This window comes from Elephantulus edwardii, unplaced genomic scaffold, assembly GCF_000299155.1.
Source record: "Elephantulus edwardii isolate Elephantulus edwardi_28Jun2011 unplaced genomic scaffold, EleEdw1.0 scaffold00147, whole genome shotgun sequence".
In the NCBI taxonomy this organism is placed as follows: Eukaryota; Metazoa; Chordata; class Mammalia; order Macroscelidea; family Macroscelididae; genus Elephantulus; species Elephantulus edwardii.
This window is the reverse complement of record NW_006399897.1, coordinates 8,300,060-8,324,668: the sequence shown is the minus strand read 5'-3', so window position 1 is coordinate 8,324,668 and position 24,609 is coordinate 8,300,060. Positions and strand designations below refer to the sequence as shown.

At 37.5% G+C, this 24,609-nt stretch overlaps 1 protein-coding gene across 1 annotated transcript in view; it reads right to left on the bottom strand.

The window, feature by feature from the left end:
• MYO16 (myosin XVI) overlaps nucleotides 1-24,609 on the bottom strand; it is a 951,959-nt gene that overhangs the window by 386,814 nt on the left and 540,536 nt on the right. The window contains exons 18-20 of the mRNA XM_006894620.1: nucleotides 14,111-14,228; nucleotides 12,707-12,778; nucleotides 8,477-8,618 (exon numbers count right to left, since the gene is read on the bottom strand). Of these exons, the coding sequence (XP_006894682.1) occupies nucleotides 8,477-8,618; nucleotides 12,707-12,778; nucleotides 14,111-14,228 (332 nt within the window). The remainder of the gene's footprint in view (nucleotides 1-8,476; nucleotides 8,619-12,706; nucleotides 12,779-14,110; nucleotides 14,229-24,609) is intronic.

Sequence of the window (24,609 nt, the reverse complement as noted above, 5' to 3'; positions counted from 1 at the left end):
GACTCGACGGCACATAACAACATCTTGAGCTTGAACTTGGATATTAGTAGTTGGTTATCTGTTCCTCATTCAGCACCTGGCCTATTTTTCACAGCTTATATTAAGGTTCTCCAGTGATTCTTTCCACAGATGTAACAGATTTGATTCCAAAGCGTACCATCAGGTGAAATCCATGTGAAATGCCTGCGTTTGTGTTGCACAGTGAAACAAAACTAAGGAGCAAAATTGCCAAGGAAAATGTAATCTGTCCATTTGTTTCACTTTCTTTTCATTTTATAGCATCAAGGTGAAAATAAAATAAATGAGTCATTTAACAAAGTAGCCATTAGACCAAACATTTTTCAAAGGGCTGAAGTGAGATTACTTTTAAAACACACTAATTTTTGTTTTTAAAAAGAAATTTATCAAGAGTATAGTTTTCTCCCTATACTAATTATTTGTATCAGGGAATTAATAAAAAGTAAATATCTCACCTAATGAAGAACCCAATTTTTCTAAAGATGAATAATAAATTTGTTTCAACATTATTATAGAAATCCCCCCAAAACAAAACAAAAAACCTTAAACTCGATGCTCTTGAGTCAGTTCTGACTCCTAGTGACACTCTACTGGGTTTTGAGGCAACAGAACAGAGACTGCTCACCTATCTCTCTTAGACCAGCTGGTGTATTCAAACTACTGGAGACATTCAGTCTTTGAGTTAGCAGGAGACCTAGGCGTGCACTAGGCCTCTAGATCCCCCTCGTACTAGTGTCTCACTCCCTTACTTTCATTGCCATCAAATTGGGAATGACTCATAAGTGACCCTCCAATGGGCTTCTAAGGCTGTAACGCACAGGAGGACATTGTCCATCTTTCTCCCATGGAGATCTGACCTCCAGAGATGAGCCTCCCGTGGGTCAGCAATACAACTCCCTGTAGACTATTGGTGCTCCCTCTGCTTAGTGTTTTGTAGTGGTTGGGGTGTGTGTGTTTGTGTGTGTGTGGGGTGTAGGGTTGAGTCAGAACCGAATCACAGCTGACCTTCCAGAGGGTTTTCAGAGGCAGTTTCATCACACAGGAGGAGACTGATCATCTTTCTCCCGTAGAGCAGTTAGTGGATTCAAACCAAGTGCTTTGGGGATGGAAATGTAGCTCCTTACCCCTAGGCCACCAGAGCTCCACTTTCTTAGTATATATAGAGTATACTTATTCAAATGTTAACATTCTCTTCAGTGTTGTCACGTCTGAAGATGATTTTAACCACCTAGTACACTGACAGATCCCTACACTCCCATCCACACTTCTGGCTTCTATCAGAGTGAGTCATTAGTTTTGACTCACCTGGAGGCTGCTTCCCATTGTTAACACAGCTTTTGCTAATCACCTCAATCAAGTTGTTGGTGAAGACATGAATCACGTGATAAAGGTGCTGATGACAGTATTTCTGAAACTGTAAGATTTCCCATAATCTGTACGATATGTCTTATTGAATCAGAAGGATCTTCAGCAGTACATTTGGTAAAATTATTTTTCATTCTGAACAATATATCTGAATTTAAAAGCTGGGCACGCTGTAACAAAAAATTCTGATAATTTCAGGCATAAATATATGGATTTATATGTGAATGAAAAAGTTAAAAATAATCCAACCTCACTCTAAAAAAAATTGTTCTCTTTCTTACTGATACTATATTTCCTTAATGTATTCTTCAGTTATTTAAACCCATGTTACAGCTTAACTAGGAAGGAGAGGGTCTGTTAACAGTATGAGAAAATTCACAACTAACATTCTTTCTTCAACAATTTTATTTCTCTAGCATCAGTATGTAGATCAAAAGACAGAAAGTCTTGACTGATCTTTGGATGGTGACCTTAATGTTTACTAGAAAAAAATTATCATTTGATCCTCCAATCTTTGTTCACTTCATTTCTCATCCTACTTTCAGAGGCTCCACAAAGGTGGTTTAATTTTTCCTCTGAGCACTTGGGCATGTAGTCCGGTAAGCCCTCCTCTCTCTCAGTTGTCTAGTCCCTTAGTTGACATGCTGCTTTATCATTCATCCAAGGTCAGGACCTCCCACATTATCTTTCCTCTAGCCACCCACATGGTTGGGGCAATAGCTTAGTTTCTGACTCATAAACACCTCATTTTTGCAACAGCCAAAAACCACAACTGTATCCTCAAGCACCCTGCAAACTTGTTAGGTGAGTGTGGAATGATTCCTGTAAATTCATAATTATCGCTTTGTATGAAGTAAAGCAAGTATAAAAGCACTTCTACATGTTCTAGTGGAGTTAAATGAGTAGTAGCATTAACTAGAAAAACCAAATAGGTCCTCTATTATCTAGTTTAAGAAGTAAAAAACTTGATTTTCTTTTTTTAAGTGTAAAGACTGTGTTTTACCCTCATTTCCAACATGTAATCCTTCTCATCCCTGCCCCAAAACAATTATAATAATAATAATAATGATAATGATAATAATAATACCACCTCACTGCTATTCAGTCAGTTCTAACTCCTCAAGACTTGCCATCAGGTTTCTGAGGATATGAACTACAAGAGAATCAGATTTCTCCTCCTTTTCCCTGGGAGCTTCTGGTGATTTGAATCTCCAGAGAACTGTAGCCTTTTGGTAATCAGTACAACTCCCTGTGAACTACGCCATCAGAGCACCATATACTTCTCTGTTATAGTGTGCCATCAAGTCACAACTGACCCATACCTGACTCTCTGGCAGATTTTCAGAGGCTGTATTGCCTCGGGGAAGATTCCATTATCCCATGGAGTAGCGGGCAGATTCGAACCACTTGCTTTCGACATTGCAGCACAGATTCTTACCACTAGGCCACCAGAGTTCCCTTATACTTCTCTAGATAAACTGAAAGGCCTTATTTTTTTTAAATTATTTTAATAATTTTAATGAACAGAGATTTTGGATTTCCATTCATTCATTGTTGCACTTTTTTCCCTGCCCAGCCCTACCCCGACCCCACCTCCCCTAGTTTGCTCCTCTCTTTGAAAAAGTAAAAGAAAAATTCTTTCTTTGGTATACAATTCCCCTGCACCCCTCCCTCCACCCCTTACTGTACTAACCATTTGCATTGTGTCAAGTGCTATGCTAGTTCATACTGTTGTTGTTGTTAAGTGCCGTCAGGTGGTAGGCGACTCATAGCGACCCTATGAACTAAAGTCCTTGACAGTTGCATGACTTTCATCCTTTCTCCAAGTTCGTAGGGTTTCCCGAGGCAAGCTGTTTACGGAAGTGGATGCCACTCCTGCTTCCAACTAGTTCATATATCAACTCATTATTTTTCAAATAACCCTAAACACCACCTTAAATTCTGACAACTAGGTGGGTAAATAAGCAACTTATTGAAGATGAATGCAATTAGTTATAAAGTTTTACAAAGTGTATGATTGGGTGTACAAAAAGGAATATAAGAATACAAGAAACTGAGAGCTAATTGATAAGTAAAACTTTCTGTTTGGCCCAAACACATGGATTTCAGATCAGGTTAAAATAAAGAAGTGAAAGAACAAATGAATGTATAAATAAGTAAGCAAATATGCAAGTAGACGTAAAAAATATTTTAAAAAAGAGTCTTATAGGTGTCTTTCTACGTGTGGAAGTTGAGAGTGGTTAGGAGAATTGCAGAGGTGACAGGTGACACTTGGCCAGTGGGCCATGACATCATATAATAGCAAAAAGAGAAGACCTGTGTTTGGACTTTAATAATGATTTATACAGTCATGATGTCTGCATACAGTAAAACGATATATTAGAATCTTTATTTTCAAAGCCTGAAATTTGCCTTTAGGTAAAAATGGCTAAAATAATAAAACTCTATTTTTTGAAATGTAAGAGCATTGGCAGGGGAATAGAGAGACTAAGATCTGGTCCAAGCAACACAATTTCCTAGACTCTTTGTTTTTACCCAAAGTAGCATAATAAAATGTGTTCCCTTTAGTTAGCTATCAGATTTTTTTTAAAAAACCAAGTTAAATGGACATACTTTATGGGAAAATGTGGTTTAAAACACTTAAAGAATCATCAGCCTAATTATTATATGCACTATTCTTTTCCTTACAACAAATTCTTTTTAATCTAAGTAAGATAAATGATGTGTTGCTGCTGTTGTTGGGTGCCACTGAGTTGGAATTGACTCTTAGCTGATCGTCCAGCAAGTTTTCAGAGATTATGAACTACACAAGGGGAGACTGCCTGCATTTCTCCCAGTGGACTTCCTGGTTGGCAGTGCAACTCCTGAACACTAGGACCTGATAGCTCCAAATAGCATAGTCAACTTGACAAAATCTAACAACTGTGTCAGTGAAATGAATGTCTGACACATACAGTATTACTTGCTCTGGCCTTGGCGCCTGTGAATCTACGTAACTAAAAATGACATTTTTGCGTGATTCAATTTCTTAAGCTCCCCGACCACTAAGAGAAGCCTTAGAATGAAAAGCAGCATTTCTTTATTTGGTTTGGTCCTCCTTTAGTTTACCTCTCTGCACTTCACAATGAGCTGAACACTGAAGACCCAAAGGCTCTTGATAGAGTCAAAAACCTAAAGGCTCTTTTCAGAGCCAAGAACTCTGGTCTACACTGATGAACATGAGCTACTGAGACAGTGGAGGATTCTGCCCCCACTGATGGACCCTGGCTACATCGAACTGCTGAACTAGAGGAGAACCCCTCCGCCCCTCCCGACTGCACCAATGACAAAGAGAGACAATAGGAGAGGAGTTGGGATTCCAGGGTGAAAATAAACTGCTCTTGAGTTACAATGCTACCTCCTTTTTAATACATTTTGCTATTTAACACTGTTATTGTTTTTGGCTTCCCAACTAAATTAAGCCTGGAAGCAGGAGCGGCATCCACTTCCGAAATGGCTTGCCTCCGGAAACTCTATGTACGAACAGTGCTCAGGCTGTTCGTTCATAGGGTCGCTTTGAGTCATCTACGACTCGATGGCACCAACCAACAACAGCTTTAGTTTACAATCCTCAGATCAGATAGACTAGCCACACAGGAATAAAATCCAGAGCAAGCAAAAGTCACTCAGTGGTAGACATTATTTTATTGACACAGTTATTTTTAGGTACCATCAAGCTAATTATTACTACAACAGTCTGAGCCTTGCCCTATCCAGCATTGGCCTCAGGATCTCTGATATGCTGGAGCCCACTGTTAAGTCAAGGGAGCTATGGTGGTTTAGTGGTAAAGAGCTACACTGTCAACTCAAAGGTGGGCCTTTTGAATCTGCCAGTGGGAGAATCTGCTCCATGGGAGAAAAATGAGTAATCTCCTTTTGTGTGATTTATAGGCTAGAGCATCAACAATGGGTCATTTCCGACTAGATGGTACATAACAAGAACATTGTGAGAGTCATTGTGTTGATCTATCTTATTGAGAATCTTCTTCTCTTTTTCTGACCTTTCTAAGCATGATATCTTTCTCCAAGGACTGATCCCTTAGGTCAGAGCAAGCATGGCGAACTGTTGCTCACCCACATTATTTAAAATAATCATCAACCTCACATATTATTCATCATAGAATTAGTTGTAGAAACAATTCTATTTGGGATCTAACATTAAACAGAATTTTTCAGATATAATGTCTTCATTGATATTATTATTTGATTAATTTTGGTCTATCTGGGTAATTAACCCAGCATTCTAAGTACAAGCATTACACCTTATGTTTCATTTTCTTTTCTTTATAACTTCTTGGGAAATGTCTTACTTTCATCCATATTCTTGGATAATTTATGAAATTTATTGGGCTATTTCCAAACATAACATTTTCTGATAAAATTTAAAAACATAATGGAAATTACTAAACAAAAAAAAAATCTAAGGTCATTCAGATTTCTGAGACTTTTCTTTGTTTTAGGAAATTTGTCTCTTAATCTGGAAAAAAAACAAAACAAAAAAACCAACCCTTCAGCTTTCTGTGAACTTCACATTCAATTTACAGAGGACTCCTACTCGTCTCTTAATGTTATATAAATCTGTACTAACTTTGAAACAATTAAACCAACACCTACTAATTACAAGCACCTCTACTTGCTACATTTACAGGTTTTAAATAATTGAAAGTTTTTAAGTAACAGTCATCAATTCAATTCCAACTCATAACAACCCTGTAGAATGGAGTGTGTTATGATGTTTCCAAGGCTATAAATCTCTACAGACTATCTCATCTTTCTCCCAAAGAGCAGAAAAGGAGTTTGAACCACTAACTTTTTAGTTAGCAGTCCAATACTTAACCCTCTATGTTACCAAGACTGTTCTTTCTTGTATTAAAAACCTTCTAGAGTGCTCTGACTCATGGACACTCTGCACTGGATTTCCAAGGTTGTAAATCTTACCAGAAGGAGACTGCCTCACTTTTTCTCTCAGAGTTGCTAGAGGTTTTCAACTGTTGATATTTTGATTAGCAGCCCAACATTTAACATACTACACTACCAGGAAGCCTAAAATCCCCAAGCAAACCCATTGTTATTAAGTCAATTCTGACTCTGAGAGATCTTCTGTCAGTTTCTGAAGTTGTAACTCTTTCTAAGAGGTAAGTGTCCATTTACTCCCAAGAAGCATCTGGTGAAGTCAATTGCCAACCTTTTTATTAGCTGCCCCATACATAGCGCACTATGCTACCAGGGGTTCCTTGGAATCCTAAAGTAAGGATAAGTAACAACATAAGGACTGTGTGCACCTGTTTTGAGTTACCTAACAAATTTAACCTAAGCACACACAGGAATAGATCTCATTTGTTAGCCATGGACTGCTTATATTGAAAATACAATCTTTTATGGAATTATTTAGCAATCTGAATTCCTGTTTGGGGGACCCATGGGAGAAATAAAGGGGTAAAAATTTGAGTTATGATTAATATGACAATAATGGAATGCATAAATATTGACATACTAGGAATTGGTGAAAGGAGATGGACTGACATGGAACACTTTGCGTCAGACGGTCATATGCTCTACTATACCCAAGATGAAAAGGTGAGGAAAAATGGGATTGCTTTCAAAGTTAAAAAAAATAATTTCTAGATCCATATTGAAATACAAAGTTGTGAGGGACAGGAAAGTATCCATATACATACAAGGAAGTCCAGTGAATACCGCTATCATTCAAACATATGCACCAACAACTAGAGCCAAAGAAGAGGAAATAGAAGATTTATACCAATTTTTGCAGTCAGCAATCGATATAAATTGATTCAGTGACTGGGGTAATGGGGTAGGTGTATCAGAGACAATAAGGCTGGCACAGAATAGAGCAGGTCTAGGGCTGTTGTACATAGGGTCACTATGAGCCACCAACAATGTTGAACTTATAATTATTAAGGCAATGCCAGCTGATTGCTAGTCTATATCTTCATGCATTCGCTGAGTGAGTAATTTTAAAAGACTATTATTCTCTAATTCTTAAAATTGTGCAGATTTACTTATGTAACATACTTAAAGAGGAAATAAAAACCAAGAGTCACTATCCCAAAGAGTAAAGTCTTTCTGCTTCCCCACAGATAATTCCTTATCTACCTTCAAATCTCAGATGTGCATACTAAATATGTTGATAAATTGCAATTTGATTTTATATATTAATTTTATTTGAGACATATACATAATTTTTTAAATAAGTGTTTTAATGTCCCTTTTATCCTTGAAATTGTCTGAGATTTCTTGGTTTATTTTAGAATCCACGCTAGTGAGTTCTTCAATATTCCAGAAAACATCTGATGACAACAATTTTCAGGAACTGGCTGAAAACTCTGTATGGATATCAAAGAAATTATGAAAATGTTTCATTCAAAGACAAATATGTGTGCAGGTTTGTGGATCTAATATGACTTCCAGTTGCCTCCCCCATAGTCATTATTTGTAGCAAGAATATTAACAACATTTTGTATTGACACAATGCTATGGAGAGGTGTGATTTTTATATGATCAAATAACCCTAAGAGTGTCTACTTAAAGATGGATAAGACTATAAGCCACAATGTTTACTACAGAGACTCTTTATCAAATAATCCACCAAATAATTGAAGAAAACAAGAGGAAGGAATACTCATTTAAGATACACCATCAAATAAATTCTGAGAGAAATATCAGATGCATAGCAAACTTGAATGCTTTAGATATCCTTGGGCTGCCTGCAGTTTTCTTCCAAGATTTGTAAATTTTTGATGCCTTTTAGTATACAGATGGCCATATATACCTTTATTCCAATGAGAATGCATGTGCATTATTTATGCATGAAAGAGAATTTGATTCACTCATAGATTGTGTTTATGGGACGGTGGCTTAACATTCTAAGGAATAATTGAATAAATTGCTTAAATAAATTTACCTGTTAAAATATTTTAGTTGTGGTTTAATTGATGTGTCAGACTGCACTGATGAAGTCTTTTTAAATGTTGGGCCTTTAATTGACAGTGGCAGTAATTACAATAGGGGTCAGCATCCAGTCATGTCCTACCTGCTGTGCTCATCTTGACTGTGGAGGCAACAGTTCATGGCATTCACCAGAAAGCTAAAGAGGCGGCCATACAGGGACTTGGCCAAAAGATCCCGGTAAAACTCAGCAATATCTGTAGAATATCGTCGTATGAGCGTGTCTCCTAAAATAGTTGAGAAATAAGAAGACGTATCAAAATAAGGGTCTAATTCATTGAGAAGCAAATAAAATATGCACATTCTATTTATCTTCCACACACATACATACTATTAAAGCAACCCAAACCCACTGCCATTGAGTTGATTTGGCCTCAAATAACTATGTTGGACAGAATAGTATTGTAGATACAGTTTCCATGACAGTAAATCTTTACAGAAGCAGATTGCATTATCTTTCTATACTCATGACACAGCTGGTGAATTTGAACCACTGACTTTCTGGTTAGCAGCCAATTTCTTTTATCAGTACTACACAAAAGAGCTCCTTAAAGGCTATCAAATAATGTTAAAATATACTTTTATTATTAATTTAATAAATGCCACTTTTTGAATGTTTTATGCAAAAGTTTTTCCTCAAACAAGTGGCATTCATGTTGAAATCTTATTTATTACAAACACAGAGTAAATATTTTTCTTCTATGTAAGTTGCATTATTCAGCAGAATTCTCTTAGCAAGTTTTCTGATAACAATTACATGGTTTTGATATTTTAAAAAAATCACAAATAATTTGGAAATTTTATCATCTAGTGGCCAAAATATGGGTTTGGAAGTTGGAGTCAAGACTGATCTGTAAGGAAAAACTTTTTATATCATTCTCTAGGGTATGATAATTGAAATATTGAGTGATAGGAATCTTCAGAGATGAAACCAACAACATGACTTCAGATGATTAGCATTTACAGTAAGCATTTAGGAGTGAAATGCACGTCTAGACATGACTGAGACCTTGGTTAGAATGGAGAACTACTTCATACCAGTCTGAGCAGAGTAATAGGATCACGACTGTGAGAGAATGTGGAGACAGTGGCTAAACAGTCAGAAGAAAATGAATTACACCTGATTAGCTGAAATCAATGCAAGAAATTAATGATGAGAGCTACAAGCTTACAGCCACCCAGGTAAATCAGCACAACATGGTAGTGAAAACAGGAGTGGTCATACATACATGTACAAAACTGGGATCCTATACTCAAGAAAAATGTATGTCTTTGAGTTATGTGAATTAAAGGGTTGCTGAAGAACACTCAATATTTATAATGGATTTCCAATAGAAAAACAAGTCTATCCTTGAAAAGGCCCCCCCAAAAAATACTCTTTAGGAGCGCAGAGTGTGTCTCACATATTTTGGGCATTTTGTCATAAGACAGTCTTGGAAAAGGACATCATGCTAAGAAAGATAAAAGGTCAACAAGAACAAGAGGGGAAGGCACTGGATGGATTGACTGGGTCTGCAATGATGGGTGTGAGCACAGTGGAGATTTTGAAGATGGTACAGGATCTGCTGTACACGGGGCAGCTACGAGACTATGGCACCCCCAAGGTCACTTAACAAAAACAAGCATCAAGCTGGCCAAAAGATCCTGATGGATCATAAATACATCAATATTGTGAGTCACTTAAGGGTGAAAGGATAGTCTAAAGAGGAGGTTTAGCATAAATTACTAAGTTATCCATACATGTGATTTAAATTTATCTCAGGGAAAACCTGAGAAAAAATAATACATTCAGAGAACCTCACAAAGTTTAGGATGGTGAGATGTAGGAATATGGTGGAGAAATAGCTGCAAACGGAGCACAGAAGTTAGGTACGAACCAAATAATAGGAGACATGCCACAGTGGTTAGTTAGCTGTTGACAAGTTAACTTTTACTCATGTAAGACTTCAGGTGTTCAGAACAGATTTGCCCCATGAGGTTTTCAAGACTGATCAAAAGATCAAAAGAAGCTGGTGAGAAATCTTGAGGTGAGTTGAAAATAACAATCTTTCAGTCAGTAGTGTGTGGTTAACTGTTTGGTCCTCTCAGAGACAAATGAGGAACATACTACATCTTTTTATTTATTTTTTTAATTATTATTTTGTGTGTGTGTATCATCAAATCGGATCTGGCTGGTACAGGGAGATTGCCCCTCCTTCTCCAGCAGAGCATCTGGTGGTTTTGAACCATGTACCTCTGGGACTGCAGTGGAGCTTCTTGCTAGTAGGGAGCCAGCAATCCCTTACTACATTTTTTTAAAGTTAAGATTTACATTCTAAGGAACTAGAATATCTTTAAAAAATTTTAATGTTGTTGTTAGGTGCTAATGAGTTACTATGACTCAAAGTGACCCTATGAACAACTGATTGAAACCCTTCTCTGTCCTGCATCACCCACAGGATCTCCAACACACCCAAATCCACTTAGTTAAGGTTTGCCTTCTCTTTCATTGACCCCTCTACCTTTCCCAGCATAATGTCTTTTCACAAAGGACTTTGCAATTTAGAAAATTCATTCCTGAAACAGTGTGGAAGGAGGCCAAATGGAAAAAACCAAACAACAGCCTAGCCAGGAAACTTGTTATGGTCCAGAGAAGGAATGATAAACTAAAGCAGTGACAACTGGCAGTATTGGGAAGTATCCAATCTATTTCATGGAAAAAGTATAAAGAATGACTCTTGAACAATCAAGCAGACAATGTGGTGGTGGTGGTGGTGGTGGTGGTGGTGGTGGTAGTGGTGGTGGCGGTGGTGGGTGCCATCCAGTTGAGTACAACTCACAGCGACCCTATGAACAAAAGATCTGAACTCCCTTCTATAATTATTGTCTTTCCTCTAGTGTTCATAGGGTTTTCAAAGGCCTGTTTTTTTTAAGAAATGGGTACCAACTCTGCTTTCAAATGTATCTTAATCTGGGAGCCAATGGTTGGGAGACAATGTAGAGATTCATTAAAATAAGGAACATATAAAGGAAATTGTGTGAGTAATTTACGTGAGGGAAGAGGCAAAATTGATAAGCCACATAGCTAAAATGCTGCAGGTCAAGCCGAGACAGTAGTGAAGAGAGGGTGATTGACTTAGAGAAAAATGATCAGCTGGATGCTGAGACTCCAAGATTATGATAAACTGAGAGGCTGATAAGATAATGATCTATAATAAATTATGCACATGATAGGATCTGTTCTCTTTGTCCATACAGCCAGTGATTAAGCACGTGAGTCCGAAATCAGGTAGCATTAGATTTGATTCAAAGCACACCATTTACTAACAATTTGGTATTTTAAGCTATTTAAACTCTTGGTACCTCTTTCCACTTAGTTAATATGGAAAATTTTCTACTTTATTATTATGGAAGTAATTATAGCTCCTTCTTTTTCCTGGAGCTCTGTTAACCTTGTAAGTTCAGAGCTGTGCTGCCAACTCAAAGGCAGGTGCTTCAAATCCTCCAGTTGCTTTTCTTGGGAGAATGAGGGACCATCTCCTCCCTTGAAATTTACAGCCTCTGAGAACCCACTGGAGGGTCAGCTTCAAGTCAGTTCCAAATGGATGGCACACAACAGCAACAACTTCTATTTATAACCCAGATGGCATTTGGCACAGTCCCATCATGTCAAATACCTCCAAGCCCCAGCTATTTTTGTAACCAATAAATGACTGGGAGAAGTTTGGCTCCTTATTGAAGAGGAAGAGTGATAAAAGTTGTTACCGGAAATGCTGCTGAGCTAAAAGCCGATAGTTTAAATCAAAAGATGGTTTGATATAAAGATATACATCCTCAGAAATCTGATGGAGGGTCAACATGAATTAGAAATGACGCCATGGCAGCAGGTTTGGATTTGGCTTGACTGGAGCTGCTCACACAGATGGACCAGCTTTCACCTAAATGTTCACCTCTTGGATTAATGAGTCCTCTCTTACCTCATTAGAGGACTGATAGGTAGAAAAAATGATCAGGTAATCAAAATAATTTCACAGCAGCATAGTTTATAATAGAGAGCCACCTCAAATGTGTTTATAGTGCTTTTCTGATGTGACTTTCTCACCGAGCAGCTGGTACATTGGAACTGTGTGCCTGTGGGACTACAGCACGGCTCGGTGAGAGATGAATAGGCAATCTCCTCGAGGTTGATTTACTGTCTCTGAAAACCCACAGGAAGGTGGGTTATGAGTCAGCGCTGAGTTGATGGCACACAACAACAACAGCAAGGCAAATTTGTATTGAATTTCAGAGATCACAAATTGCTCAAAGTTGAAACCTAGAGTTCAGAAATTCTTACCTTTAAAATACTGAACATCAGTTGTCAAGGCAGATGCCAAGTCATCTGTTGATACTTGTAACATTTCAGCAACTAAAATTTAAACAGAATACAAAGTGAAAAGTTAGCATGTGGTTTTTTTTATAACCAGAGCATAGCTCTTAATAATTATAGTTTTAACTTTATATAAAATGGGCAATCTCCTCCTGTGCGATTAACACCCTCTGAAAATCCACCAGAGGGTCAGCTATGAGTTGGTTCTGACTCTTTAGTACAGCAACAAAAACAACAACAATAGTGCTGCTTTAGAAACTGTAGCAGAGAAACATAAACAACAACTATCATTGTCTGATTCAACGAGAGGAAAAAGGCTGTGGTCATGGAATCATGGGTGCACTCTTGCAGCTCTCTGGATTAAATCACAACAGCTTTTTCCTCCCCTCTCCTTGCACATCACACAGGTAAGTCTCTCAGTTGTTAGTTAAATTGCTTTCATATCAGGTAAGGATGTGTTGTTCACTGACAGCCTAGTTTTAAGGAATTTGGAAAAAAATCTGGGAATGACTAACAATAAAATTTCAAAGCAAAGGAAGATTTTTCCGGAAAGATCTTTAATTTTTAAAAAGTGCTTAGTTAAGAATATGTCCCCAAATATAGTGAGTGACAAAAGTAGGGTGGAAAATATTTGTAATAGAGGGGTGAGGATGGAGGGAGGGAAATCACAGGGTCACACAATTTGGTGGGTGGAGGGAAGGGAGTAAAGGAAATGGGAATGATCTGGTAGGGACTTGAAGACAGAGTAATGGTCAGCGTAGTCCAATGGTGATTAATTTATAACACACAATGTATGGGAATGATTGTATGAAACTGAATGTTGATGAAGGAAAGTGTGAAACATACAAAACACTCCACTATTTACATGAATAAAACAATGTATATGAATAATTATAGGCATACCAATTAAAAACTCAAATAAAAACATTAACAACATAGATTAACCCAAGTAAATGATGATGAATCAGTGTGCTGGGCTGGAATCAGTGTCAAAGGTCAGAAGTTTGAATCAACCAGCTGCTCCTCTAGGGGAAAGACAGCAATCTCTACCCATTAAGATTTACAGCCTAGGGAGCCTGATGGAGTCTCAATGACTCAGAACTGACTAGATGCGTTTTTGTTGTTTATGTTGATGAATCAAGGCTGTCAACGTAGTTTACAAGAAACTATAAATCTCATTCTCTTTACTGTCATTTATAAAAAGAAAGTGGGTATAAGTGTTTTGTGTTAGATTGTTTTTTTCTTCTACCCTTTTATTTTCTCCTAATGGACAGTTCATCCCATCTGACTTTTCTGTAGTATGCCTCCATCTACTGGGCGTTTTACATACTGCATGTCAGTGAGGTTGAAGAGAGGTCCTGCTCCACTGACCTTGTTCCAGAAGCTGGAGGTCAGACACAAATGCTGAGTCAGCGTCCGTCAGAGAGGTGAACCGAATGTCTCCAATGTGAAGTATTGCTGCTAGAATGACAAACAGATTCTCCACCTCCTACACATTTTATAAACAGAGAAAGTGAACAGAATTGCTTAGAATAATTTTTAAATTAGAAGAAAATATTTTTTCTTTAAATTTAAAAAGGTTAAGAATTAGATCTGTTGTAAAGGTTGTGATTTTAGAACTCAAATAGTTGAAAAAAAGAACTGTACATTTCCTCACAATATTAAAATGTCACAATTCAATGCATATTTCTGCTGAATCAGTTTCCCTTAATAAGGATTTCAAATACAAATTTCCTAATAATATTTTCTTTTCCACTCTGAATTTTGTTTTGGTCCTATGTGTTTTTAATTATGACAGGCTTGCTGGCTTTAGGTATAATTCTGAAATTTTGTTATGCAATGTGAATTTGGATACAAATTATATGATGTGCATATGTCCCTCTCAGCTTGGGGTAGGCTTATGTGGGGCACATTTATCACTCTGGATTCTAGGATAAACCTATGTGGGGCACAGGTCCAACTGGACTCAAGGGGGAAGGTTAGTAAGACAGATAACTCCTCTGGACTCTGTGTCACCTTCAAATTCCCATTAAAATGGAGGCAATGGACAGTGCCTGGCAATGTGGGATTCACACACCCAAGCTCATTGCTAAAATGGTAATGTCCAAGTAATGCAATAATATTTAAAAAAAGGAAGATAAGGAAAAGATACAAAACTCAATGTTATTGAGTCAATTCCAACTCATGGTGACTCCACGGGAAAAAGTGTAAACTTTTGTGCCAACAGAGTACCCTATCATAGTGCCCATGGGGCAGTTGGTAGATGTCATTCTGTTAGCAGTCAAGTGCTTAAAGTACTGTACCACCAGAAGACTTTATATAATGTACCTACCCCACCCTTCCCTAAAAAATAAAAATACCTCCCAAACCCACTGCCACTGAGCCAATCTCAACTCTTGGCCACTTTGTAGAGCAAAGTAGGACTGTGGGCACAGTTTCCGAGGCTATAAATCATTAGGGAGGCAGGTTGCCACACCTTTCCCTTTGAAGCCACTGGTAGATTACAACCACTGGCCTTCTGGTCAGCAATTGAATGCCTTATTTACAACACCACTAAGCACTGTAGCTTCCGAAATACTACACAGGGACATGGAAGATCCTTATAAATCTAGCACTCCAGATTTAAGAAGCAAAACAAAATGAAAATTTTGTAAAATCACAGCTCCGGGTTGCCCAAACTCATGAAATATAAGAAGAATAACTTGTGGCACATGCCCAGTTTTTCCATTTCACATAGTTACCAGGGTCCCCCTCCTGAAGAGGACATGTGCTGTTTATTAGTGGGGAAGCATCTTCCAAATAAGTCTAGAAGGAAGAAAATGTACATGGACATTGTCGTTTCTTACCGGTCATGTCACTATTTGAGCAAAGGAAAGGAGTGAAGTTCTGATAAATATTAACACTGTCCATGTAGCTATCATTGTGAGATCCTTAACAAGATGGCTTGACAGACTGACTCTAACAACAAGCCTGAGTATGGTGGTGATAAAAAAGGATGGAGCAGAAAAAGGTAAATTTCAGATCTATTGTCCATAAGGTCCCTAGGAGTTGCAGTTGTCTTGAGGATACCTAAGAATAACAACATCATCATGTGAAACTTGTATCTGTACAAATAATGGTGTGACTGGGTACATTCCACTTATAAAATCAGACATTATACATGTCATTTCCCATTGAGGTAAAGCTACAAAACTAAAAACAAAACAAAAATACCAAACCAGAAAAGAAGCTCACACTCTTTACCATTGAGTCAGGATCAACTTATGGCTGACCCTCTAATAAGTTTTCAGAAACCATAAATTGCACCCCAGGAGACTGACCACTTTTCTTCTGTGGTGTTTTTGAGGATGGCAAGGGGAATCTAATTTGAATCTGAACTAGCTGTGTCCATTGCATTAACGGTTACAAATAATGCACTTTACTTCCCAATTTTGTCTCTTATGTGCTAAATAGATCCCATTATTATTAACTTTTTCCACATCTGAAACAACAAAAGATACAACAAAAACACTCACGCCTAGATAAACAGAATGGCAATTGGCTTTGAAGGTGTTATAAAGAAAACTCAAGAAAAAAAAAAAAGAAATGTTGGCAAAAGCTGTCTTTGAGCAGAAGGCAGCAGGAAGTAAGAGATTGTTTGCTGAGAGAATATCTGAGAATCTGGAACTCTGTATAAAGAAAGAAGACAGACCTCAAAATCTGTTTTCAGCAGTCATTTTGTGGCAATAATGAAAAAATCATGAAATAGTTTTAATTTAAAATATGCTTCTCTGAAAGAATAAATATTAATGTGATGTTATGAAAAGCATTGCACTTATACAGAAAGGGACACATAACAAAATTTTAAAATCTGTTTCCTACTTGGTAATTTTTTAATAAATTAAACTTGTCATAATTATTTTTAGGATCCATGGTGGCATAGTTGTTATAATGACTGGTTGCTAATCTCAAAACTGATGATTTCAACTCACTAACTCTTTGGGAAAAAGATGAAGCAGTTTGTTTTTGTAGAGATTTATAACGTTCTTGCATATGGTATAAGTAGGCTGGCAAATATTGCCAGAAATGCACAACCAGGAGAGGACAGCATCAGTGAATGAGATCCTCTAAAGATTAAGCCGCAGTAGTATCAAAAACTTTTCCCAATAGGGTGAAAAGAAAACCTGCTGACTGGAACAAACATTTGGCAATGATCTCAGACAAGGGTTTCATAACAAAAGCTTACAAAGTACCCCAGGGCCACCACAAGAAAAAGATTGATAACCCACTTATAAAATGGACAAAAGATATGGAAAGACTTTTCACAGAGGGAAGACATTCAGATGGCCAACAGACACATGAAGAAATGCTCTAAATCACTGGCAAGAATAGAGATGCAAATCAAAACCACAATGAGATAACATATCACTCCAGTAAGAGTTGAACAGGCAAAGTTTAACAGGATAGCAAGTAAAAAATGTTGGAGAGATGTGGAAAGATTAGAAATCCCATCAACTGTTGGTGGGATTTTTAAAATGGTACAACCATTTTGAAAGGTGGTTTGGCATTTCCTCAAAAGGCAGAACACAGAAACTTCATTCCATTACCAAGGGAAAAAAATGGAGATTTGCACACAAATATTCATAGCAGTGTTATTCACCATTGCAAGAATATGGAAACAGTCCAAATGTCCATCAACAAATTAATGGATTGAGTACTTGTGGTACACTGACATGATGGAAGACTATGCAGCATGCAAAAGCAATAGTTTCAAAAAATATTATACAACATGTGAGAGGCCAGGGAGCATTATGCTAAATGTACTAACTCAGGCTCATAGGGACAAATACTGAATAAGAACATTATTTTTCAAATAGAAGGAAAACTAGTAAGATGAGTGAGTATAAATGTCCAAAGAGAGCAGGGGAGGGGACAGGGGAGCTGAGGGTGGGGAGGAGGGAAATAAGGGGGTCACTGATTTTGGGGGGCCGAGGGATGAGATGAAAGAATCCAGTGGAGAATTGAAAAGACGAGGTGATAATAGATCAGTGGTGAGTAATTTTATAAGACACTTGGTGAGTAATTTTATAAGACACTTTATATGGGAATGATTGTATTTGAAACACAATGCAAATGGGAAAAAAAACCAACCTAAACAAACAAACAATTTCTAGCCTTGGAAAACTTGTGTCACCTTTCTACTCTGCCACACAGGGTTGTAAGAATCAACTCTAGGGCAGTAAGTTTTGTTTGTGGCTTTATGGTGACTTCTGAGAGTTGTTCTTAGAACAATTTCTGAATGATTTATAATAAAAGGTCCAAGTCCTTTGAACATCCACAGAAAGGTCTGGAGATCTCCACAACTTCTCATTTTCTTCTAAGTCTTAATTTTATTATCTGTGACATGTAAAAGTTGAAAAGGAAGATGCTCATGCAATTTCTATCTATAAAACAATGATTGTGGTATTCTTAAGAAAAGCTTGTAGGAACCCCTGATCTCAGATATTTTACCAAACCAATCAAATAAAGGCCCTGCAGCAAAAGGGTCAACTGCCACTGAGTCAGTTCTTCCTCACACAAACCTTCATCTTTATGGAAGACTTTCCAGCTTTCTCCTGGGAAACTGCTCAGAGATTCAAACAGCTGACCTTTGCAGTTCACAGCCTTATACATTATACCTCCAATACTTCCTAGCTTCTTAGATGGAATTACAGAACTGTGCGTGGTAAGATTTATTCATAGCAAATATCCTTTTCAAAAAACACATATGGCAACTTTGCAAACATCAAGAACTCACCTGATGGATTGTACAAGATTCAGACTGATTATTTGTGGGGAAAAATATTGTTGTTATATGCTGGCAAGTCATCTCATAGCTGGCAAGTAATCTCACAACTCATAGCAACTTTATGTACAACAGCCCGGAACCCTCTCCTATCCTGAGCCAGTCTCACTCCCTCCAACATACTTATATCCATTACGTCAATTACTGTGTCAATCTCACCCAGAGTCTTCTCCTGCACTGTCCCTGCACCATTCTAATCATGATGTCCTTGTCCAAGGACTGATCACTCCTGGCAACATGTCCAAAGTAGATAAGACGGGCTTCAAAATCCTTGCCTCCAAGGAGCAACTTGATTTCAGCCTCTCCAGGACAGTACTCTTTGTTCTCTTGGCAGTCCACAGTATTTTCAATACTCTTCTCCAGCATGACAGCTCAAAATAGAAATTCTTCTATATAAGCTGTCAAAACCAGACCAGGTTTCCATTGTGGGACAGAACATCAATTACTCATATGCAAGTTTAACTTGTAGCTGAAGAAAATTAAAACTAGTCCACATTAACCAAAATATGACCTTGAGTATATCCCAGCTGAAATAAATGAGGCATTGAACATCAATGATCAAAGGTCAGAGGAACTGTGGGAGGACATGATCCATAAAGAGAGCAAAAGTTCAATATAAAGAAGGAGGAGAAAGAAAAAAAACACAATGAATGCCATAAGACGCTACGAAAATTGCTTTAGAGGAGCATCAAGAAGCCAAAACAAAAGGAAAAGATTTCTAAAGTAAAATAGCTGAACAGATTCCAAAGGGCAGCTCGAGAGAATGAAGCAAAATATTATAATGAAATGGACAAAGAGCTGGAGTAAGAGAATAAAAAGAGAAGAACTTACTTAGCATTTCTCAAGCAGAAATAATTGAAAATCAGATTCAAGCTCTGAGTTGCAATCGTGAGGGATGCTATGGGAAAAATCATGAAATAACAAAGAAAAATCAAAAGAAGATGGAAGATATAGAATTGCTAAAAATAAAAATGAATTAGTTGATACCCAAAACTTTCAGGAAGTACCATATGAAAAAGAGCCAGTGGTAATGCTGGATGAAGTTCAAGCTGCACTGAAAGCAATGGCAAAAAATAAAGACCTAGAGCTCAATGGAATACCAATAGACATGATTAACAGATGTAGCCCTTGATGTGCTCACTGGTTTAGGGCATGAAATTTGGAGGACAGCTGTCTGGCTGGCTGACTGGAAGAAATCCATATTTGTCCCTATTCCTAAGAAAGGGAATCCAACAGAATGTGGAAATTATCAAACAATATCATTAATATAACATGCAAACAAAATATTGCTGAAGATTATCCTAAAGCAACTAGAGCAGTACATTAACACAGATGGGCTTAGAAGAGACCACAGCACCAGATATATCATTGCTGATGGCAAACAGATCCTGGTTGAAAGTAGAGAATACCAGAAGAATGCCTGGTTTTGTTTTGACCATGCAAGGTCATTTGATTGTGTGGATCATACAAAATTATGACTCACACTGAGAAGAATGGAAATTCTAGAACACTTAATTGTACTAATGAGAAATCTATACCTAGATGAAGAAACTAAATGAGCAATAAAGTCAGAAAGAGTGTGCATCAGGGTTATATTCATTCTCCATTTCTATTCAATTTGTATTCTGAGTAAATAACTCATGAAGCTGGACTCTATGTATAGAACTGGGCCATCAGGACTGGAAGAAGAATCATAAACAACCTGTATTACACAGATGACCCAACCTTGCTTGCTGAAAGTGAGGAAGACATTAAATACTTCCTGCAGAAGAGCGCACAGCCTTGTATGGGTTACATCTCAACATAAAAAAAAAAAACAAAGGTCCTCACTACAAGCTCAATAGTCAACATTATGATAGACGGAGAAAAGACTGAAGCTGTCACTGAATTAATCTTGTGTGCATCAATAATAAAAACTCTTGACCAACAATAAGGAGATCCGGAGACATATTGCATTGAGCAAGTCGGCATTCAGGAAACTTTCCAGAATGCTAAAGACCAATGAAGTGAGTTTTAAGACTAAGGTCCACCTGACTCACGCAATGGTCTTCTCAATTATTTACTATGCATCAGCAATCTGGCCAATGTAAAAGGATGACAGAAGAAGAATTGATGCCTTTTAGTTGTGGTGGGGGAGAAGAGTACTGAATATCCATCCCATGAACTGCCAAAAGAACAAACAAATATGTCCTGGAAAGAGTAAAATCAGAGTAAAATTAGAGACAAAGACAGTAAAGCTTCATCTTTCATCCTCTGACCTGTAGCTAGGTGAGGCTATTCCTTGGAAAGGTACATCTTTCTTTGGAAGAAAGAGAGTCAGTAAAGGACAGGAAGATTCCACAATGAGATGGATTGACTCAGTTACTTCAACAACGGACTCTAGTGTGTCAGAGATGATGATAGGACAGGCCAGGCCATGGGTTCAGGTCAGTTATTTATCAGGTCTCTTTGAGGCCTACTCAACTTGTCAGCACTAAACAACAATAACCTTCATAAAAATAGCTATTTTTTAGCCTCTTGGGAAACCCGGAGGCTTTTAATAGTTCCAGTAATTCTTCATAAAATTTTCTGGTGCCAGACCAGACAGCTACCTTTGGTTTTAAAAATAACAAGCAGAACTTGTTCTGTACTTAAGAATCTTACAACTTAGTGGCAGCAACTTAGCTATATATACAAACTATAATATGGATTACAATGCAGTAAATTCTATAAAAGGAAGAAAAATAAATGGCCTGTAAGCACAGGGTTGGGGCCACTTTTCTGAGTGTCTGTTTGCAGTCAGCAGTGATCCTCCTTCTTTGATGGTACAGTTATAAAAGGGTGATAGAGGTATCATTTTTATGCACCTTTTAAAAAATTTTTTATTCTGATTTACAAATTTGAATACATTGTTTTTCACAAAAGATCCTTCACATTTCCTTCACTCCATCCACCCACAGAACTGTACAACCCTATGATTAACACTTTACCACCCCTACCACACATTCCCCCTCGCCTTGTATCCTCACACTCATTCTACAATAATGGTTTAATACAGTATTTGTCCTTGTGAGACTGACTGAGTTAGTTCACTCAGCAAAATGCTCTCCAGTCCCTCCAGAGTTAGGCAATGATTTTCAAAACCACTATTCCTGTGTGCTGTATAGTAATCCCATTGTGTGAATGTACCATAACTTCTCAACTATTCGTTTGTGACTGGACATCTGGGCTCGTTCCATATATCTTGCAATGATGGATAATGCTGCTATGAACATTGGTATCAAGCTTCCATCTGAGCCTCCGTTCTCATTTTCCTGGGGTATATTCTAAGCAATGGAATAGCTAGGTCATATGGAATTTTTATATTCTGCTTTTTGAAGAAGTGCCAAAATGCCTTCAGGAGTTGTTGTAGCATTGTACAATCCCACTAACAATGTAAGAGTTCCTATCTCACCACAACCTCTCCAACATTTATTACTTGCTGTCTTGTTAAACTTTGCTACAGCTGCTGGAGTGAGATGATATCTCATTGTGGTTTTGATTTGCATCTCTCTTATTGCCAGTGATTTTGAGCATTTCTTCATGTGTCTGTTGGCCATTTGAATATCTTCTTCTGTGAGAATTTTTTCCATGTCTTTTGCCCATTTTGTAATTGGGTTACCAGTCTTTTTCTTGTGGAGGCCCAGCAATATTCTATAAACTTTCATTATGAAACTCTTTTCTGAGATGGTATTGCCAAATGTTTGTTCCCAGTTAGCAGGTTTTTCTTTCACCCTGTTGGGAAAAGTTTTTCATGAACACAGGGATTTAATCTTTAGAAGGTGCCATTCATTAATTTTATCTTCTTCAGATTGTACATTTTTGGCTGTATTTGGCAGTTTCCATATACTGTAAACTAGGGTTTCTAAGCTTGATCCCAGTTTGTCTCTAATAAACTTTATGGTTTGGGGCTTTATTACCAAGTTCCTTATCTACTTTGAGGTGATATTTTGTGTATGGTGTGCGACGTGGATCCTGTTTCAGCTTTCTGCAGGTAGCAGTCCAGTTTTGCTGGTACCATTTGTTTGAAGAGGCTGTCATTTCTCCATAGGTTTTATTTCCTTGTCGAATATAGGTTGACCATAGATAGCTGGGTCTATTTCTGGGTTCTCAATTCTGTTCCACTGATCTATGTGCCTATCATTGTACCAGTGCCACACTGATTTGGTTAGTAACACTGTGTAGTAGGTTTTGAGGAGAGGGAGTGCTTTTTCCACTTCATTTTTGTTTCTCAGAAGTGTTTTGCTAGAGGTATCTTTATGTGGTGACCAAGAACCTTGCAAATTTTAACTCAAAGACCTTATCAGTTCAAAACTCAGTCCTTTAAACCTTATTGGACACAAACTATCTTCTCTATAAAGACAAAAGTTGTCACTATTTCAGTCACATCAAAGTACCATGAAGAAATATTTTTCTCTACCTGATGTTAAAATACACATGTTTCTTTTGTCAAGTAGGTTACTAGGTTCTCTATTAGCTACTGTAGGCAGGGGGTATATTTTTCTTGCCCAGTTTTTGGTCTTGAAAAGAAATACTGGATTTTAAATCCCTGTTACCAGGTAACTTTTATTTTGGTAGAATTGTTTGTTCCTTACCAACCTGTCTACCTAAATTACCTAAAAAGAAGCAGAAATTTCAGTTGCAGAAAGAGGAAAACCAAAGAAAAGAAAGATCTTTTGAATAATTTCTTTTCATGTAGTCCTTTTAAGAAATATCAGTAATTACAAAATGGGCAGAGAATATGAAAAGACACTTTGCTAATGAAGACATTCAGATGGCTAGGAAGAATATGAAGAAATGATCAAGAACGTTTGTTAGGTGCTTTTGCATCAAAGATGATTCATAACTATCCCATGAAGAGCTCAGAACCTTGGGATTCAAATCAAAACAATAATGAAGTATCATTTCAGTCTATCACAATAGCAAAGTTCAAGAAGACAGTAAACAACAAATACTGGTGAAGGTGTGTAGAGACATCAGCTCTCATACACCCCTGGTGGGACAGTGAAATGATGTGACCATTATGGAAAGCAGTTGGGGGGTTCCTTAAAAAGTTGGAGATGGAAATACAATTTGATCCAGGAATCCAACTTCTAGGTAGACAGCCTAAAGAAATAAGTATTGCAAAATGTGCAGATATAAGTACCTCCATGTTTACAGCAACACTGTTTACAATAGCAAAGACATATAAACAACACTGGAATTCCATCAATGGATGAGAATTTAAAAAAGTATCTCTCAAGGATTAAATTATTTCATATTTCTTAATATCTAGACATGACCTTTGGAGGTGTAATATGTTTCGCTGTTAAATGAAAATTTAGCAGTTCGAATCTACCAGTTGCTTCGCTGAAATATGGGCACTCTTCTCCCATAAAGATTCGCAGCTTAGGAAACCTGATAGATGGTCCTTGTAAGTAAAAAATTACTTGATGGCAAAGAGATTGATTTAGATCTTAGCTATACAAGGTAGCCATTAGCTATGTGTGGCTACTTAGATTCTAATTGACTGAAGTACAAGAAAATTAAATTACCGTCCTCAGCTACACTATCCACATGTCAAGTACCCAATACCACACAAAACTCATGGCTACCATATTGTTAATACATTTATATGGATATAAAATACTTTTATCATCATATAGATGTTCATTGTATGGTATTGATATTAACACTTTAAATCAATTCTCACTTTGATTTTCTTATTTCTTTTATTCACTCTTATCAAATCAGTGGCTTCAAATATATCCATTTCTGGCAACTGAATGGTCAAAGCAAAGGTCTTCTGATCTGGGTCATGACACACTTTTATTGTTGTTGTTGTTGTGTACTGTTGAGTCAGCTTCCACCAGCCCAGGAGGAGATTTCCCCTCCTTCTCCAGTGGAACAGCTGGCCAATTGGAAACAAGTGCTTTTGGGATTGTAGCACAGCTTCTTACCATTAGGCCACCAGAGCTCCCTTCATGATACAGAACTTGGTCCAGGACTTAAGACCAATAAATGACATAGTTGAGCCTCTACATCTTGT